This window comes from Vigna angularis, chromosome 11, assembly GCF_016808095.1.
Source record: "Vigna angularis cultivar LongXiaoDou No.4 chromosome 11, ASM1680809v1, whole genome shotgun sequence".
Classification (NCBI taxonomy): domain Eukaryota; kingdom Viridiplantae; phylum Streptophyta; class Magnoliopsida; order Fabales; family Fabaceae; genus Vigna; species Vigna angularis.
In genome coordinates, this window is record NC_068980.1 from 21159679 (window position 1) to 21175124 (window position 15446).

Below are 15446 nucleotides of genomic sequence, written 5' to 3' on the forward strand. Positions count from 1 at the left end.
TAAATATCCTTTTATTGTATTTATCACCAAATTGAGGATATATTTAATGAATTGGTCTATGGTGTTAACATTAATGTGAGAATTTGACGACGTCTTTAACTTCTACTCTTTTTTTTTTGTTGATATCTTATAATGGTCTTCATATAGTAGTTGTACATAATATGAACATTTTTTCTTTGAATGATCTTGTAATTTTTATGTAGACTTGTCTTTCTTCTTTAACTACAAATACTTAATTTTTTATATACATTTATAAAAAATATTATTCACTTAAATTTAATATTATTTATTATGACTAAAATAATAAATTGTCTTACTAACACTATATTCTTTTGACTAGGATTAAAATATACATTATGTATAACCTATACACTTATCATATACTTAATAATTGAAAAAGGTTCTTAAGGAAACATACTACCGTGGTTCGTATGTTACTCGTGAATCACGCATTTAATTTCTAAGGTACTTTTACTAATTTCTCCTCTCTGATATATATATATATATATATATATATATATATATATATATATATATATATATATGTATGTATAATTTTTTATTAACTTTAAAACTTAATTTAAAGAGATTGAGTTTACCAATCACATATTAATTTACTCTTTGATTAATATCTATGTTTGATAGACACACACTACTAGAAAAAGATAAATAATAATTAAATTAAATGGCAGTTAATGATGAAATTTATTTTTCTAGATTACTGATTACTTTGGTAATAGATTTTCAGTCACAAAAAATTAACAATTAAATCAGTCATTATTATTAAGAAAATAATAAATGGTAACTAAATTTAATAAAAAAATGTAATTGTTATTAGTGACCATTTTTTTTCCACTTTAGTGATCAAATTTTTAATTACTCAAATCGGTTACTAATTAAATTTCTAAAATCAATTCCTAAATTAATAATTAATTTCACAGGTCTCTATTTCATTTATATTTTTGATAAATTTTTAGTAACAAGCAATCCTAACAATTATTTATTTATTTAAAGGCAACTTTTTTAGTTTCTTTGTACCGTATAATTAGAAACTATTTTTTTAATCACTTTTAATCTATTTTAGAGACTAATTTTTATTAATAAAAGTTTGGGAAGGATTTAACTAATATATATATATATATATATATATATATTTAATAGATAGAAAATGAAGATTATTAAATTCTTAATGAAAATAGTAATATAAAATATATTTAACAATAACATATTTTTTTGTAAAAATTATTTGAAATAATAAATTAAAAAAAAATACACTATATTTTTTTAGGATACTCATGAAATCCATTAAAAACCATGGTGGAATAGGTTACACAATGCAAAGAATCAATTACAAGTGAAGGTGAAATGGGTTATCCAGTGTAAGGAATCGCTTATGGAGTAAATTTCGGACATGTTGGAATCTGTTACACTATCTCATGTGTAATGGGTTATGTACACTTTGATAGAATCAATTCCATCCGCTTCACCTTCAACCATTAAAAATTACATGTGATGGAATCGATTCCCTTAGTGAAATGGATCATATATGGTGATGTTATTTATATTTTCAATTCTCACATGTCAAGTATGAAGGTAAAAATAAATTAAAATCCCACTCACCCTTACACGAAGCAAAACAGTACCGGAGGAGTGGTCGGTCTCCCTTCCTCCACCCAACCTGCTGCAGGCGACGACGACGAGGGCGCGCAACGATGGCCGAGGGTGACGGTCTGTGACTCGACGGCGAGCGGTTCAAAGGAAGGCCAGTGCGGGGCAGCAGAAGAACAAGGGTGGAACCCTACTCCCCGAACCAGTGAGTTTTCTTCACTCTACCACACCAAACCACTGTTGGTTTGGGTTTTAAAAAATCTTTTCTTCAACCTCTCGCGGTTGCAAAATCGCGAGTTTGAGCGAGTTCAACGATTCTAGCCCACGAGTTTACATCAAAATCAAGTTTGGTTCTGAGTTGACTCGGAAGGTAGAACGTAAGTGAGTTTGACCAGTTTAATTGAGGTTTGCTAATTTCCGAAATAGCTCATATAAGTCGCAGCAATTTATTTTGCAGAATAACATTTTAACTTTATTTTAGCTTATAGACGTTTTGTTAGTGTACTATAAAGATCGATCTTCAATTTCAGCCAGTATTATTGTCTATGAGATGAAATACAATGGATAGATACATAGTATACCAACTTTACTACTGATCTAAAAGCTACTAGAGATGACAATTAAAAAAACTGGGCAAATAATACATGCTGAACCGTACAAAGAAGGTATTAACATTAGAAACTTTCTTTTGGAATTTGGAAAGGATTATGAGTAAAGCAGCAAAGTAGATGAGACAGCTACTTTAGCAACTAAGAGCCGCATGGGAACAATGGACTGTGGACTGTGGTCTCGATGTCACCTGCCCCGGTTGGCTACCATGTGGTCCTTAATTATGAAATGTCTGTTTCAATCTATTTTGTGGGTTCAAATGATTGCAATTTCCTTCAAAATTTTTGAGTTTGCTTCCATCATTTCTTGCCACGCGACATAGAAACTTTGTCGTTAGCCTAAAAGCATTTGCTTCGTTGAAAGGATGTCCTGTTACTTTAAACATTATAGTATTAAGTTATAATAATGTATTTTCTATCATAATTTTAACTTCTTATTTTTCACAAGGTGTACCTCGACACTTTATGACAAAATATCTATGCCTAACAAAAAGCCAACTCATGCATGTTACAAGTACACAAGAAGTATATGAGTGAAATGAGACTTGAAACGGATGTGACGGGGGTCTTAGGGCCCATCACAAACCACTAAGCTGTGCCACTGCCCTTAGTCAAATTACCAGTTAATGTCGTGCAACCTGCAATGACCAACGCTGCAACAATGGTATGGGATAGTGAGAAAAGATATTTTAGTTTTTTTTTGATTGTTAATTTGAGGGTGCAGTTAATAATTGTTAGAATAATTATCCTATGTATCATCATTAAGCCTATTTAAGGGTAGTGTGTCTAGTATCTATAGTAGTAGTACCTAGGTCTGCACCTAGGTGTCTAGGGGCAGACCTGTAATCTTCCATGTACTTTTGTATCAGAAGTTTCTTATATATAGGATGAGAGTGAGAGGGATCTTTCAAGTCATCTAGAATTATTTTACAGTTTCAATATCAAGTTGGTATTAGAGCAATGTTAGAATCTATCCTAACGAGATTTGTGTGGACATATTGTTCCACCCGCTATTGGGCCACTATCGGACCATCCATTAATGTTTAGTCTCACACTCGAGGTGTATATACTTCGGCATGAGGGGAGTGTGTTGGAAGTTCCATATTGGCTAGAGATAAAACCAATTTATAGTATATAAGTTGGTACAAACTTTACCTTATAAGCCGATTTTGTGGGGTTGAGTTCGACTTAAAAGTCCACTTCCTAACAATAATAATAGAGTACACGAAGAACAAGCCTTATAGAATAGAATAGTAAGAAGGTGTTGGGTTGCAATAGAAATTTCACATTTTTTTTTCACATATCACTACCCGATTTCTTCTTCCTTCTTCAGCCATTTTCTCTTCTTCCTTCTCCTCAATAAATCAAAACCAAGTCTAATTTGCCTCCCTTTTTGAAGTTATCAACCTACAAGATAGTTAAAATAATAGTTGAAGAAATTAATAGATACTTAGTAACTTAAATCATGTAAATGAATGTAATTTGTAAGTTCAAAATATTCACATGATTTGAATTAATTTATACAACTGGACAATGAAATTTATACTTACTTTTTTAATATACTTCAATTAAATTCTTAAATCTCAACTAAATTATACTTCCTATCTCAATTAAATTCTTAAATCTTTCTCACAGATTATAAGATTTATATTTAATATGTCCACTACAACAAAAAGGTATCTTCTTGGAAATGCTATTTTTGTTCTTTTTTCTCGAATGAAGGATGTTTGATATGTGGTGCTTGCATATCCCAGTAGCAGACCAAACACCCTTCCCAGGTACTTCTTTCCCCTATACCTAGTTATACTATTTCAAGTTCATAATATACTCTTTCTCACCAATTAATTTATTTTGTTGTTTTGCCTCTACTTTCTTAAAATGTTTAGGAGCATGTTTACTGTATTCAAAAATAGGTTCTCATATTATTTCCTTACATTTTTTGAAAATTTATGTAATCTTTCAATGATATATGAAAGCATAATTTATTATTTGTTATGTTTCCCTCTTGCAGACCTTGTGAAAATATTTGAGATAACACTTAGGTTGGAATATCAACGTCACGAAACAGGCCCATATAGATCCTGGAGAGTATTTAGGAGAATGCCTTGCACTAGCTGTTGCAGCACTTAACCCTGATATTGATTTTGTATTCATTTTGGCAAAACCCAGGTAACTTTTAGTAATCTTATTTTTTTGACTTGAGTGTATTAAAATTAGCTTGTCCTAATTTGATGTTGTGATTTGTTCTCATCATACTTATCATATAAGTGCATAATATTTTTTATCGGAATAAAGATACCAATAGACATAAAAATTTTATATTTTTCTTTTTGTTGAAATTCATGAAATACGAGATTTATGTTCTTTTAAAAGTTTAAATATTTGTAAGATAATTCTTGTAATCATATATATATATATATATATATATATATATATATATATATATATATATAAGAAAACCTCCATTTATCTTTAAAAATTTAAAACTACTCAGTCTTGTAATTTCAGAAAAATAATTTCGCTAGATTCCTAATGTTCCCATGTTTGACCTATCTTTGACTAAAATAAATCACATGCTTTCATGTATGTATGCATGAACGAAAAATAAATAAAAGACGAGTCCTGATTTTGTAAAATCTAAATGATATTGAAAAGGTAGACATAAAAGATATCTTCTTCTGCTAATCTCTAGCAGGCTCAGGAAACTGATGAAAGAAGAGTGCAACAAATGGTTATGCTCAAGTTGGACTCAAAATTTGCGGCCTTTTCTTACAACTCATGTCACCCATTTAGGAGTATGTTTTTTCTTCGTTTTGTCCACAGCATTACCAATTCCTATCAATCTATACTTCATTCCAATCAGCTTCTAAATGGGTTGTCAAAATCTGGTCGAATTGATGTTGCCCGAAAAATGTTTGATAAAATGACTAAAAGGGATGAGTATTCATGGAACACCATGATATCTGGTTATGTTAATGCGGGAAGATTGGTTGAAGCAAGAGAATTGTTGAATGGGTTTTCAAGCAGAAGTTCTATCACTTGGTCCTCCCTCATATCGGGGTATTGTAGATTTGGGTGTAAAGATGAGGCTTTTGGTTTGTTTAGGTCGATGAGGTTGGAGGGACAAAAACCAAGTCAATACACTTTAGGAAGTATCCTGAGGGTGTGTTCTGCATTGTGTTTGATCCAAAATGGAAAAATGATTCATGGGTATGTGGTGAAGAATGGATTTGAGTCCAATGTGTATGTTGTCACTGGCCTTGTTGACATGTATGCAAAGTGCAGGCATGTTTCGGAAGCTGAGATTCTCTTCAAGGGTTTGGCCTTTGACAAGGGAAATCATGTCCTGTGGACTACCATGGTTACTGGTTATGCTCAAAATGGCGATGGCCTTAAGGCAATTGAGTTTTTTTGTTATATGCATGCAGAAGGGGTTGAGTCTAATCAGTTTACATTTCCTAGCATATTGACAGCATGTTCTGCTGTTTCAGCTCTTTGTTTTGGAGAACAGGTACATGGTTGTATTGTGCGGAATGGTTTTGGGTGCAATGTATATGTTCAGAGTGCATTGGTCGATATGTATGCAAAATGTGGACATTTAACTAGTGCAAAAAGGGTATTAGAAAATATGGACGATGATGATGTTGTTTCATGGAACTCTATGATAGTTGGGTGTGTAAGACATGGGTTTGAGGAGGAAGCTCTTCTCTTGTTTAAAAAAATGCATGCAAGAAATATGAAGATTGATGACTATACATTTCCATCTGTTCTGAATTGTTGCATAATAGGTACAATTGATGCAAAATCTGTTCACTGTTTGGTTATCAAAACTGGATTTGGGAACTATAAGCTTGTTAGCAATGCTATTGTTGATATGTATGCCAAAACTGGGGAGTTGAATTGTGCATATGCTGTATTTGAAAAGATGCTTGAGAAAGATGTCATCTCTTGGACCGCCCTCGTCACAGGTTATGCACAAAATGGCTCCCATGAGGAATCCCTGAAGATTTTTCGTGACATGAGAATTGCTTGGGTAAATCCTGATCAAGTTATTGTCGCAAGTATTTTGAGTGCCTGTGCAGAACTGACTCTTCTAGTATTTGGTAAACAAGTGCATTCTGACTTTATTAAGTCAGGTCTAAGATCATCACTATCAGTGGATAATTCTCTTGTAACCATGTATGCAAAATGTGGCTGCCTGGATGATGCTGATGCAATTTTTGTTTCAATGCATGTCCGGGATGTAATTACTTGGACAGCTCTTATTGTTGGTTATGCACAGAATGGTAAAGGAAGACATTCCTTAAGATTCTATGATGCTATGGTTTCATGTGGCACGAAACCAGATTTTATCACGTTTATAGGATTATTATTTGCTTGTAGTCATGCAGGTCTTGTGGATGAAGGACGTGCATATTTTCAGCAAATGAAAGAGATTTACGGAATAGAACCTGGCCCTGAACATTATGCCTGCATGATTGATCTTTTTGGACGGTCAGGAAAGCTCGATGAGGCCAAAGAAATACTAAATCAAATGGAAGTGAAACCTGATGCCACTGTATGGAAGGCACTCCTTGCCGCTTGTAGAGTGCATGGTAACTTAGAGTTGGGAGAGAGGGCAGCTACAAAACTTTTTCAGTTGGAACCCATGAATGCTATGCCTTATGTTATGTTGTCTAACATGTATTCTGCAGCTCGTAAATGGGATGCTGCTGCGAAAATACGAAGGTTGATGAAATCAAAAGGAATAGTGAAAGAGCCTGGATGCAGTTGGATAGAGATGAACAGCAAAGTGCATACATTCAGTTCAGAAGATAGAGGACATCCAAGGGAAGCTGAGATTTATTCCAAGATTGATGAAATTATAGTAAGAATTAAGGAAGCAGGTTATGTTCCAGATATGAATTTTTCTTTGCATGACATGGATAGGGAGGGAATGGAGGTTGGTCTTGCTTACCACAGTGAAAAATTGGCTGTTGCTTTTGGATTACTCGCTTCTCCACCCGGTGCAGCAATTCGGATATTTAAGAATCTCAGAGTTTGTGGAGATTGTCATTCCGCTATGAAATATATATCAGGAATTTTCGCTCGTCATATCATTTTGAGAGATTCCAATTGTTTTCATCATTTTAGAGAAGGAAAATGTTCTTGTGGGGATTACTGGTAGGATTTCATTTTATTCTTAATACTCGTCCTTCAGTTTAAAGATGATTTGATATTAGACAGTTTCAAGCTCATTGAGGGTAAGCTCATTATTATTTAAATGTTTGAAGTGAGAAAATATACAAGAAATAAACCTTGTTCTAGAATATTAAGAACTTAATACATATAGACATTTTCCTTCTAATTTCTGGTCTCTGTATCTTCGGTCACTGATAGTTTGTTTCTTTAAATATTGCATGTGTGAGAAATCAAGCCAATAATTGAGGCACATTGCTAAAATTAATTTATTTTTACCTGTTTGTGGCTTGCTACCTAGTTACCTACGCCTAAAACCAGGGTATCAATCAGCAAAATATGTTTTAATTAAGGAAATTTAATTTCTCTAACTGAGATATCCTAGATACCAAACATTATTGTGTCCATTCCCCTAATAAAAAAATGTTAATCGTAATTGCCTAAATGGAACAAAATTGTCCTTGAACATTGATACATCACATGTGTAGCGTACATGAAATACATTTGAGAGAACTTTTTTACAGCTTAAGTCAATTTTATGCTTGTTTAAAGCTCTTTTAAGATTGTTTATATAAATATTTTTTAACTTTGATAATTGTTAAACCAAAGAGAACCTTTGACATTGTGTATCAAATTATATTACCATTTTATCTAACGACAAAGGTGGCAAAGGACATGCTAATCACCATGAAATTCTAGTATCAGTCCAAAATTTATCCTTTAAAGGATACTAGAAATCCATTAAGAATTTGTTAGGAAAAGAATACTAAATGAAAACCAGAACTTTATCTGTGTATCCATGTGTTATTCTGATAGGGGAATAAAAGTATATGTGAGGAAAAATAAAGGCGGGAAGGAGAGAGTGTCTGTTAAAAATTAGGAGGGAGTTTCTGTTAGAAGTTAGTTAGAGGGAAAAGGGAGTATAAATAAGGAGTTAGTGGAAAAGGGGGGGAAGAGGAAATTGGTATTTTGTTGTTGACTGGAACATTAGTCCAGTGGAGGGAGATCGGGCTTCCTTGGGGGGGTGATTGCTATACAATTGTATTCTTGGTTCATTGAATAAGAGAAGTATATTCAGAGAAGTGCATTATGTTCGGTGTGATTTATTTGCTTTCTTAACTTCTTGATTTAAGAAGTCCAACAATATTGGTCCGACCTGTCGAATCCAGATCGAAGGAGAGACGAGATGGAGAACAGGGTGAGTGCATTGGATGGAAGATTCGATGCCATGGAAGCGACGTTGGAGGAAATTCGAGCAGAGATGAGGGGAAGGGCTCGAAACGTGAATTGCGACCGGTGGAGAAGAGAAGAGGGAACCAGGGGAGGAATTCTGAAGGCAGTCATTCGGTTAATGGAGGTCGGGATACAGAGGAGGATGAATCAAATGAAGAATCGAATTAAGAATGCGACGTTCAAAAGAGTTGGATGAAGAGAGTGGAATTACCCACTTTCGAAGGGATCGATCCGATGGGATGGATCGCTAGGGCGGAGAAATTCTTCGAATTACAAAATGTGACAGAAAGGGAGAAGATGAAGCTGGTGTACATTTGTATGGAAGGGGGAGCGAATTATTGGTTCCGCTTTTGGCGGAAGAAGGTAAAGAATCCTACTTGGGTGACATTGACGGAGGCGATTCAGGAGGTTTGGAGGTAGACACCGGGGAACGATCTCCGAAAAATTGGCGGCGGTGCGACAAAGAGGAGCGGTGGAGGAATATGTACAGGAATTCGAGGTCCTGGTGGCTCAGGCGGCGGGTGTGACGGAGGAACAACTTCTTGGGTATTTCTTTGCTGGATTACAAGAAGGACTGAGGGATCTCGTTAAACCTTATGATCTGCGCGATCTGTTAACCGCGATGGAAAGGGCACGGGACGTGGAGCAATCGGGATTAGTGGCGAGGATGTCTGGCAGTGGTGGGGCGATGAAAGAAGGATTGACGTGGGGGAAATATGCGGCCAGCGCGAGCACGATAGCAAGAACAAAGACCTATCGCGGGTCATCGGAGGGGCATGGGAGTAGCGGCGGAGGTCTCGGTCCAAAGAAAGAAGTGACAATCAGGACCACCGGTTCAAAAGTAGAAAGCAATGTAGGCGGAGGCGGGCCGAGTCGTGGAGTGCAAACTCTACCATATCCGGAATACCTAAAGAGGAGAGAAGAGGGCCGTTGTTTCCACTGTGGGGGTCCTTATAGCCCAGGCCATCGTTGTGCGGAGAGAAGTTTAAAGGTAATGATCATGGGGGCGGATGACGATGAGGAAGAGGCGGAGACACGAGAGGAGGCAGAACAACTTTGCATGGAATTGTCGGTGTATTCAGCTAGAGGAATAATGCAATCCAACACCATGAAGTTGCCCGGTTGGATTCGGGACCGGAAGATCGAAGTGTTTATCGACAGCGGGGCGAATCACAATTTCATTTCGACGCGTCGAAGAGCTGAGGTTAGAGAAAGAGAAGACGACACATATCGGGTATGTTTGGGTGATGGCCAGAGAAAGGAGACACAAGGATGTTGCATGGGGCTGTCCTTGACACTGGAGGGAGTGGAGATCAGAGAGAACTTTTATCTTTCTGAGTTGGGAGGAGTTGATGTAGTGTTGGGAGTTGAGTGGCTGGCGAAATTGGGGGAGATTAGGGTGGACTGGAAGAAGATGACGTTGAAGTATGGGCCGACGGAGGCTGAGGTAGTGATAAGGGGGGACAACACATTAATGAGGAAAATGATTACCCCTGAAGTGTTGCAGAAGGAAACCGAGATCGAGACACTGGCGATGGTGTGGGGTTTGAGTAAATCTGAAATAGCAGAGGAAAAATTAATAGCAGAAGATTTAACGCCCATGCAGGAGGAGAATCTGGAGAAGATTTTGGGGGAGTTTGAGAAGGTGTTTGAGGTGCCACAAGGACTTCCTCCTGTCAGAAGAGTGGACCACCAGATAACCATTAAAGAAGGCACTGAACAAGTGAACGTGAGACCCTATAAGTATTCCCACTTAATGAAGGCTGAAATAGAGAAGCAGGTCCAAGAGATGTTGGGCTTGGGTATTATTAGGCCCAGTAACAACCCATTTTCCAATAAAGCTGCTGTTTTTAGTAAAGATAGAGTGGTAGGTTGTGGTGGGTATGTCAAAACAGTGAAGAAAGGAGAAGAATTGTTGAGGCCTGGGATTAAAGAAGTGTTGTCAGGAAGTGACCCAGCTGTGGTCTGGGTGTCCAGGGGTGCATCCACTAGGGCTGTTACAAGTCCATTTGTTGAAATTACTAAGGTTATAAAACCTGCAGATCTAGCTTCTAGCATTGGCCACAAAGGAATTTCCAGGTTGCTTGCAGAATCTTTATTAACTAGCCATCTTATATTACTCATAGTGGTGAAAGGTAAAGATGGTAGGAAAGAAACTTCAGGACTGGAAGTAATGCAGACAGTTTCAGAAACAAACTATAATACTTGTGCTCCAGAAGGTAAGAGGTCACAGTCAGAAAGCAGTATACAACAATCATATGGTCTAGGGGAATCTTGGAAAAGGAGCAGTTCTTATTAATGGAACAGAAGGAGTCAATAATTCTCTCATATAGACCACCACCCAAGCCTCCAGACCTGAATTGGAGGACAGTAGCTAGTGGATTCTCTTCATATGATAACACGATGATGAAGAGGAATCATGAGATCAAGTTTCACGGTTCTAACAGTGGAATTACAGGTGGAAGGTCCATTATATAGACCTTTAAATGTATTACATAGGAGAGACAAAGATCAACAAGGAGAGGAGGTATCTCAAATTCTAATCCAATGGCAAGAGGGAGGAGTGGAAGGAGCAACCTAGGAAGAAGAGATGTACATCAAGCAACAGTTTCCGAATTTCAACCTTGAGGACAAGGTTGCTGAGATGGAGGGGGGTATTGATAGGGGAATAAAAGTATATGTGAGGAAAAATAAAGGCGGGAAGGAGAGAGTGTCTGTTAAAAATTAGGAGGGAGTTTCTGTTAGAAGTTAGTTAGAGGGAAATGGGAGTATAAATAAGGAGTTAGTGGAAAAGGGGGCAAAAGAGGAAATTGGTATTTTGTTGTTGACTGGAACATTAGTCCAGTGGAGGGAGATCGGGCTTCCTTGGGTGGTGATTGCTATACAATTGTATTCTTGGTTCATTGAATAAGAGAAGTATATTCAGAGAAGTGCATTCTGTTCGGTGTGATTTATTTGCTTTCTTAACTTCTTGATTTAAGAAGTCCAACTATTCCAAATCCAAACATACTTTAAATATATATGCCCTACTGAGATTCAATACCTGGTTATACATATTTTATCATGCTTATGGTTTGGCACCACTGAACAAAAGTTTTGTTATTGAAGGGGGTTTTTGCTATGGAGAAAATGTTCCCTGAGTGGATTTCAGTATTAATGTCAGCCACCATGTTGGCTATCACTGCAGAGGTATAGAAATATTATCTTTACTATTAATATATTTAGTTGTATACATACATTTGTATCACTTTTTTACTTTCTCATCCAAGAGTTTGATCACAGATTATCCCTCAAGCCTTGTGTTCTCGATGTGGTTTAAGTGTTGGAGCAGCATTCCAATAAATTAAAGATGTGAAGTAAATCAGGGTTTTCAACTTATATGTGAATTGTGAGCATTATCATTCTTACTGCCTGAAACATAGATAGGTTCGATCTGGGTTGAAAGCTTGGTAATTGTTGGCTTTGCTGTCTTACCCTGAATGCCCGAATACGTGGCTTTCATATGTTATGGAATGATAATATTGTGGAGTCACTCAACTTGCTGACTTCATTTTTGAAGTATTCTGTTCTGTGTTTACACTTTCTGAACGTTGTTTATCGTATAAGGAATGATGTTATTAGGCCTTGTGTTCATAAAACTGCTTCATGGTTTTATTTACCAACACATGAGACAGATTTGAACTTACAGTGAAACTTATTTTGTGCTGTCAGCTTCTGTTTTAGATTTTTTTCCCAAAACAAACTATTGAATATTTTCTAAAATTTAGTGCAGTTAACAATTCGATTCAGTTTATACTATAGTTCAGTGTAATTTAGGACAGTTTAATTCAATGCAGTGTAATTTGATAGAGTAAAATATAGTTTAGTTTAGTTTGTCTGAACTATTTTTTAGTTTAGTTTAGTTCACATGCAAAGTAATTCTTAGTAGTTTTTACTTTAGTGTAGTTCTTATCAATATAGTTCAGTGCAGTTTATTTTGCCCAAATAGGTCATCTCTAGAACATGTGAGAATTTACATTAATTCTCTTCATCTCATACATAGAGGAAATTTCAATTTGTTTTGTAAAAATTAGTTTCCATGAAGTTCTGTGAGAATTCTTTGGGTGATATTTGCAATTCATACTTGTATATTGTATTTTGGTAGATACTTGTTTATGTCAAAACGTTCTCTTGTTTTTTTTTTGTTTGATACTCAGATACTGCATGAAGTAACATATAATGAACTTAATGGCAGTTGTCCAATGTGTTTGGAGAGAGTGGGGTTGATCAGTTGGTTGATATCATTAAGGTAAAAGTTGTCATGTTCGTTATCCTTTTTGCTTGAATATATGTTTTTGTCTTGAGCGTTTCATCCTGTGGGCTTTGGTTTTTAACGAGTATAATTATGTGTACTGTAGATCTTGGGAACACCTACCAGAGAAAAAAATAAAGTGCATAAATCCAAATTACACTGAATTTAAGTTTCCTCAGATAAAAGCTCAGCCGTCGCACAAGGTTAGCAGTTCTTTACTTCTCTGTGCCCCCACTTGCCCCTCGCGTAATTACTTTATAAATACTTGCAATCAGACATTTTATTTCACCATTCTATTTTTTTAAAACAAAAATAATTATTATAATTAAAAATTACTTACAAAACAAATAAAAACTATTTATAATAAAATTATAAAAATTATTTATATTTATTTTGTTATTATAACAATATTAATTTTATTATTTTTATCATAAAAATATGACACATTTGTATAACATATGTGTTTCACTGATATATATCAATTACTTCAATAAGTATTTGCTTGTGCGAGGCTTATAACCTTAACTATATAAGTCATTCTATTATACCATATTTTAGTTAATGCTATATAAAGGTAAGGTTCAGATGTGTCCATTGGATTGCTTTTGTTTGAAGATAGTTGTTCCCTACACCATCACAGACTACTTTCTCCGTCTCTCCATTTTTCTTTTGTCCTTCAGTAATATTTAATTACTAGAATTAATTTTTACCAACATTCCAATACATCCCACACCCCACCCCACATCGATGTTAAAAACCCATGCTCTTCTCCTTAACCATATACAATCATACATTTTTTCCCTTGACAAACACATATAAATCGAGGTCTTCTCTTTATCTAACATCCATGGTCCCATATAAGGAACACACACCTACTAATTCACAAATTCAATACCCATATTGTTTACTACAAACACACTGTATATACAATACAACTGACCTCGTTAGTGTTTAAATTCTCAATAATTCAATTAATGCATTCTTATATAAAATTTTAATAACCTTTGGGTCCTATGCTTTTTATAAATCCTCAATAATTCAATTAATGCATTCTTATATAAAATTTTAATGACCCTTGGGTCCTATGCTTTCATCCTTGACGCATATTTCAACTCCTTCAACAAGAATGAGAGAAAGGGAGAGTGGAGATGAGGCTGCAGAGAAAATAACGAAAGGGAGAGAAAGAAATAAAGGGAGAGTGGGGTGAAGGTGCAGTGAAAGAGAGAGAGAAAGTTTAGTAAAAGTATAATAAAAGAAAAATTGGGAAGGTAGGTGTAGAGAGCACTAAGGTTGGTGAAGGAAGCAACTCTCTTGTTCAAATAAGAAAATAAAATATATTTAATATATAAAATTATATTTTGCAGTTAAAGGAGAGTTGAAAAAAAAACTGAAAATATGTATAATATGTTTCGCTTTTTAAATTTAGCAATTGAGATTTTATCACTTATTATAATTATAACATGGCATTATTTTCACTTTCACTTATAAAATAAAATTGAGCAAAGTAAATAAATAAATAAACTATATTAAATCCTTTTAATTCTTTAATATTCTTTCAGAATGTTTTGGCATGAAATAAAAAGTATTCAAATATCAATTATAATTAAAACATTTTAAAAATATTATTACGTAAAGTTAAAATTTATTTATGTATAAATATATTTTTAGATGGTTATAACTAAAAATGGAAAAAAAATAAGATATAGGAGATTCCTTTCAACACGCAAGAAAATCTCATGAGGTGTGAAATATATTAATTACTATAAACTTGTTGATAAAATAAAGAGACCAATTGCCACTCTAACTCTTATCTTATGTGACTGAAAATGACAATTTGATGTTTATCATTATCCTATAGGAATCCATAGTATATAATATTTTATTAAACATGTGTATTTCATATCGGATGGTTGTCAATTCCAAGTTGGAAGCAATGTTTATTCTCAGAGCATTTCTGAACTGCTTTATGTTATTTGCAACTTCAACTTCATCTCGCAACTTCGACGATGCAGAGAATGTTGAGATGGAAATAGGTACAAGTTCATCAAAATACACTGAAAATTCAAGTGCTGTTACCTATTTTGTAGTTAATTCATTCCTCTCACACGTTTAACTAGGTTGTGTTTCTGTTCCTTCCTTCTCTTTCGTATGATTGAACAGTTCATTTTTATTTGTACTGTAAATTTATAGAATGATGAAAGTTCATATTGTTCATTCTGTTAGTCTTTTTTTCATCTTATATATAACTCTTTCACCGTTTTAATTCCAAGAAAAACACACACTCCTCATTGAAGATGAGTTCGTGCTTTATGATCATCATGTGCTTAAAAGAAAAAAATAAAATTTAATCATAAGATGATATAAGAAAACATGCTTAGAACATAAAAAGTTATTTCGTTATAATTTTCAGGTTCATATAAATATGAAGAAGCCAAGTTTTGAAAGATATAAAGGCATCCTATGAAATGTTAAGAATATAAATCTTTGTTCTCTTTCTATAACACTTTAAAATTATTAATTTCCATGCT

The 15446-nt window shown here is 34.8% G+C and overlaps 1 protein-coding gene across 11 annotated transcripts; it reads left to right on the top strand.

The window, feature by feature from the left end:
• Nucleotides 1-1566: 1566 nt before the first annotated feature.
• LOC108334038 (pentatricopeptide repeat-containing protein At2g03880, mitochondrial) lies at nucleotides 1567-15132 on the top strand. Of its 11 annotated transcripts, none has more exons than XR_008246252.1 (7): nucleotides 1567-1813; nucleotides 3852-4385; nucleotides 4909-7379; nucleotides 11736-11816; nucleotides 11910-12015; nucleotides 12824-12915; nucleotides 13025-13119. XR_008246252.1 is itself a non-coding variant. In XM_052871193.1 (7 exons), the coding sequence occupies exons 4-7, from the start codon at nucleotides 4945-4947 to the stop codon at nucleotides 15029-15031; spliced, it is 2775 nt and encodes a 924-aa protein (XP_052727153.1). In that variant the 5' UTR covers nucleotides 1568-1813; nucleotides 2665-2880; nucleotides 4228-4385; nucleotides 4909-4944; the 3' UTR covers nucleotides 15032-15132. The 11 variants fall into 11 exon arrangements, 5 of the variants coding, with proteins under 5 accessions (XP_052727156.1, XP_052727153.1, XP_052727152.1 ...); XR_008246250.1 differs by having other exon boundaries at nucleotides 12862-12915; nucleotides 13025-13094; XM_052871193.1 differs by lacking the exons at nucleotides 11736-11816; nucleotides 11910-12015 and adding exons at nucleotides 2665-2880; nucleotides 14843-15132 and having other exon boundaries at nucleotides 1568-1813; nucleotides 4228-4385; nucleotides 12862-12915; nucleotides 13025-13121.
• Nucleotides 15133-15446: the final 314 nt, after the last annotated feature.

Bases quoted from the DNA above. Each gene is read 5' to 3' on its own strand.
- LOC108334038 (XM_052871193.1), top strand. From the start codon at position 4,945: ATGGTTATGCTCAAGTTGGACTCAAAATTTGCGGCCTTTTCTTACAAC. The intron at 7,380-12,861 runs GTAGGATTTCAT...ACTTAATGGCAG, and splicing joins TGTTCTTGTGGGGATTACTG to TTGTCCAATGTGTTTGGAGA. The intron at 13,122-14,842 runs GTTAGCAGTTCT...GTCAATTCCAAG, and splicing joins AAGCTCAGCCGTCGCACAAG to TTGGAAGCAATGTTTATTCT.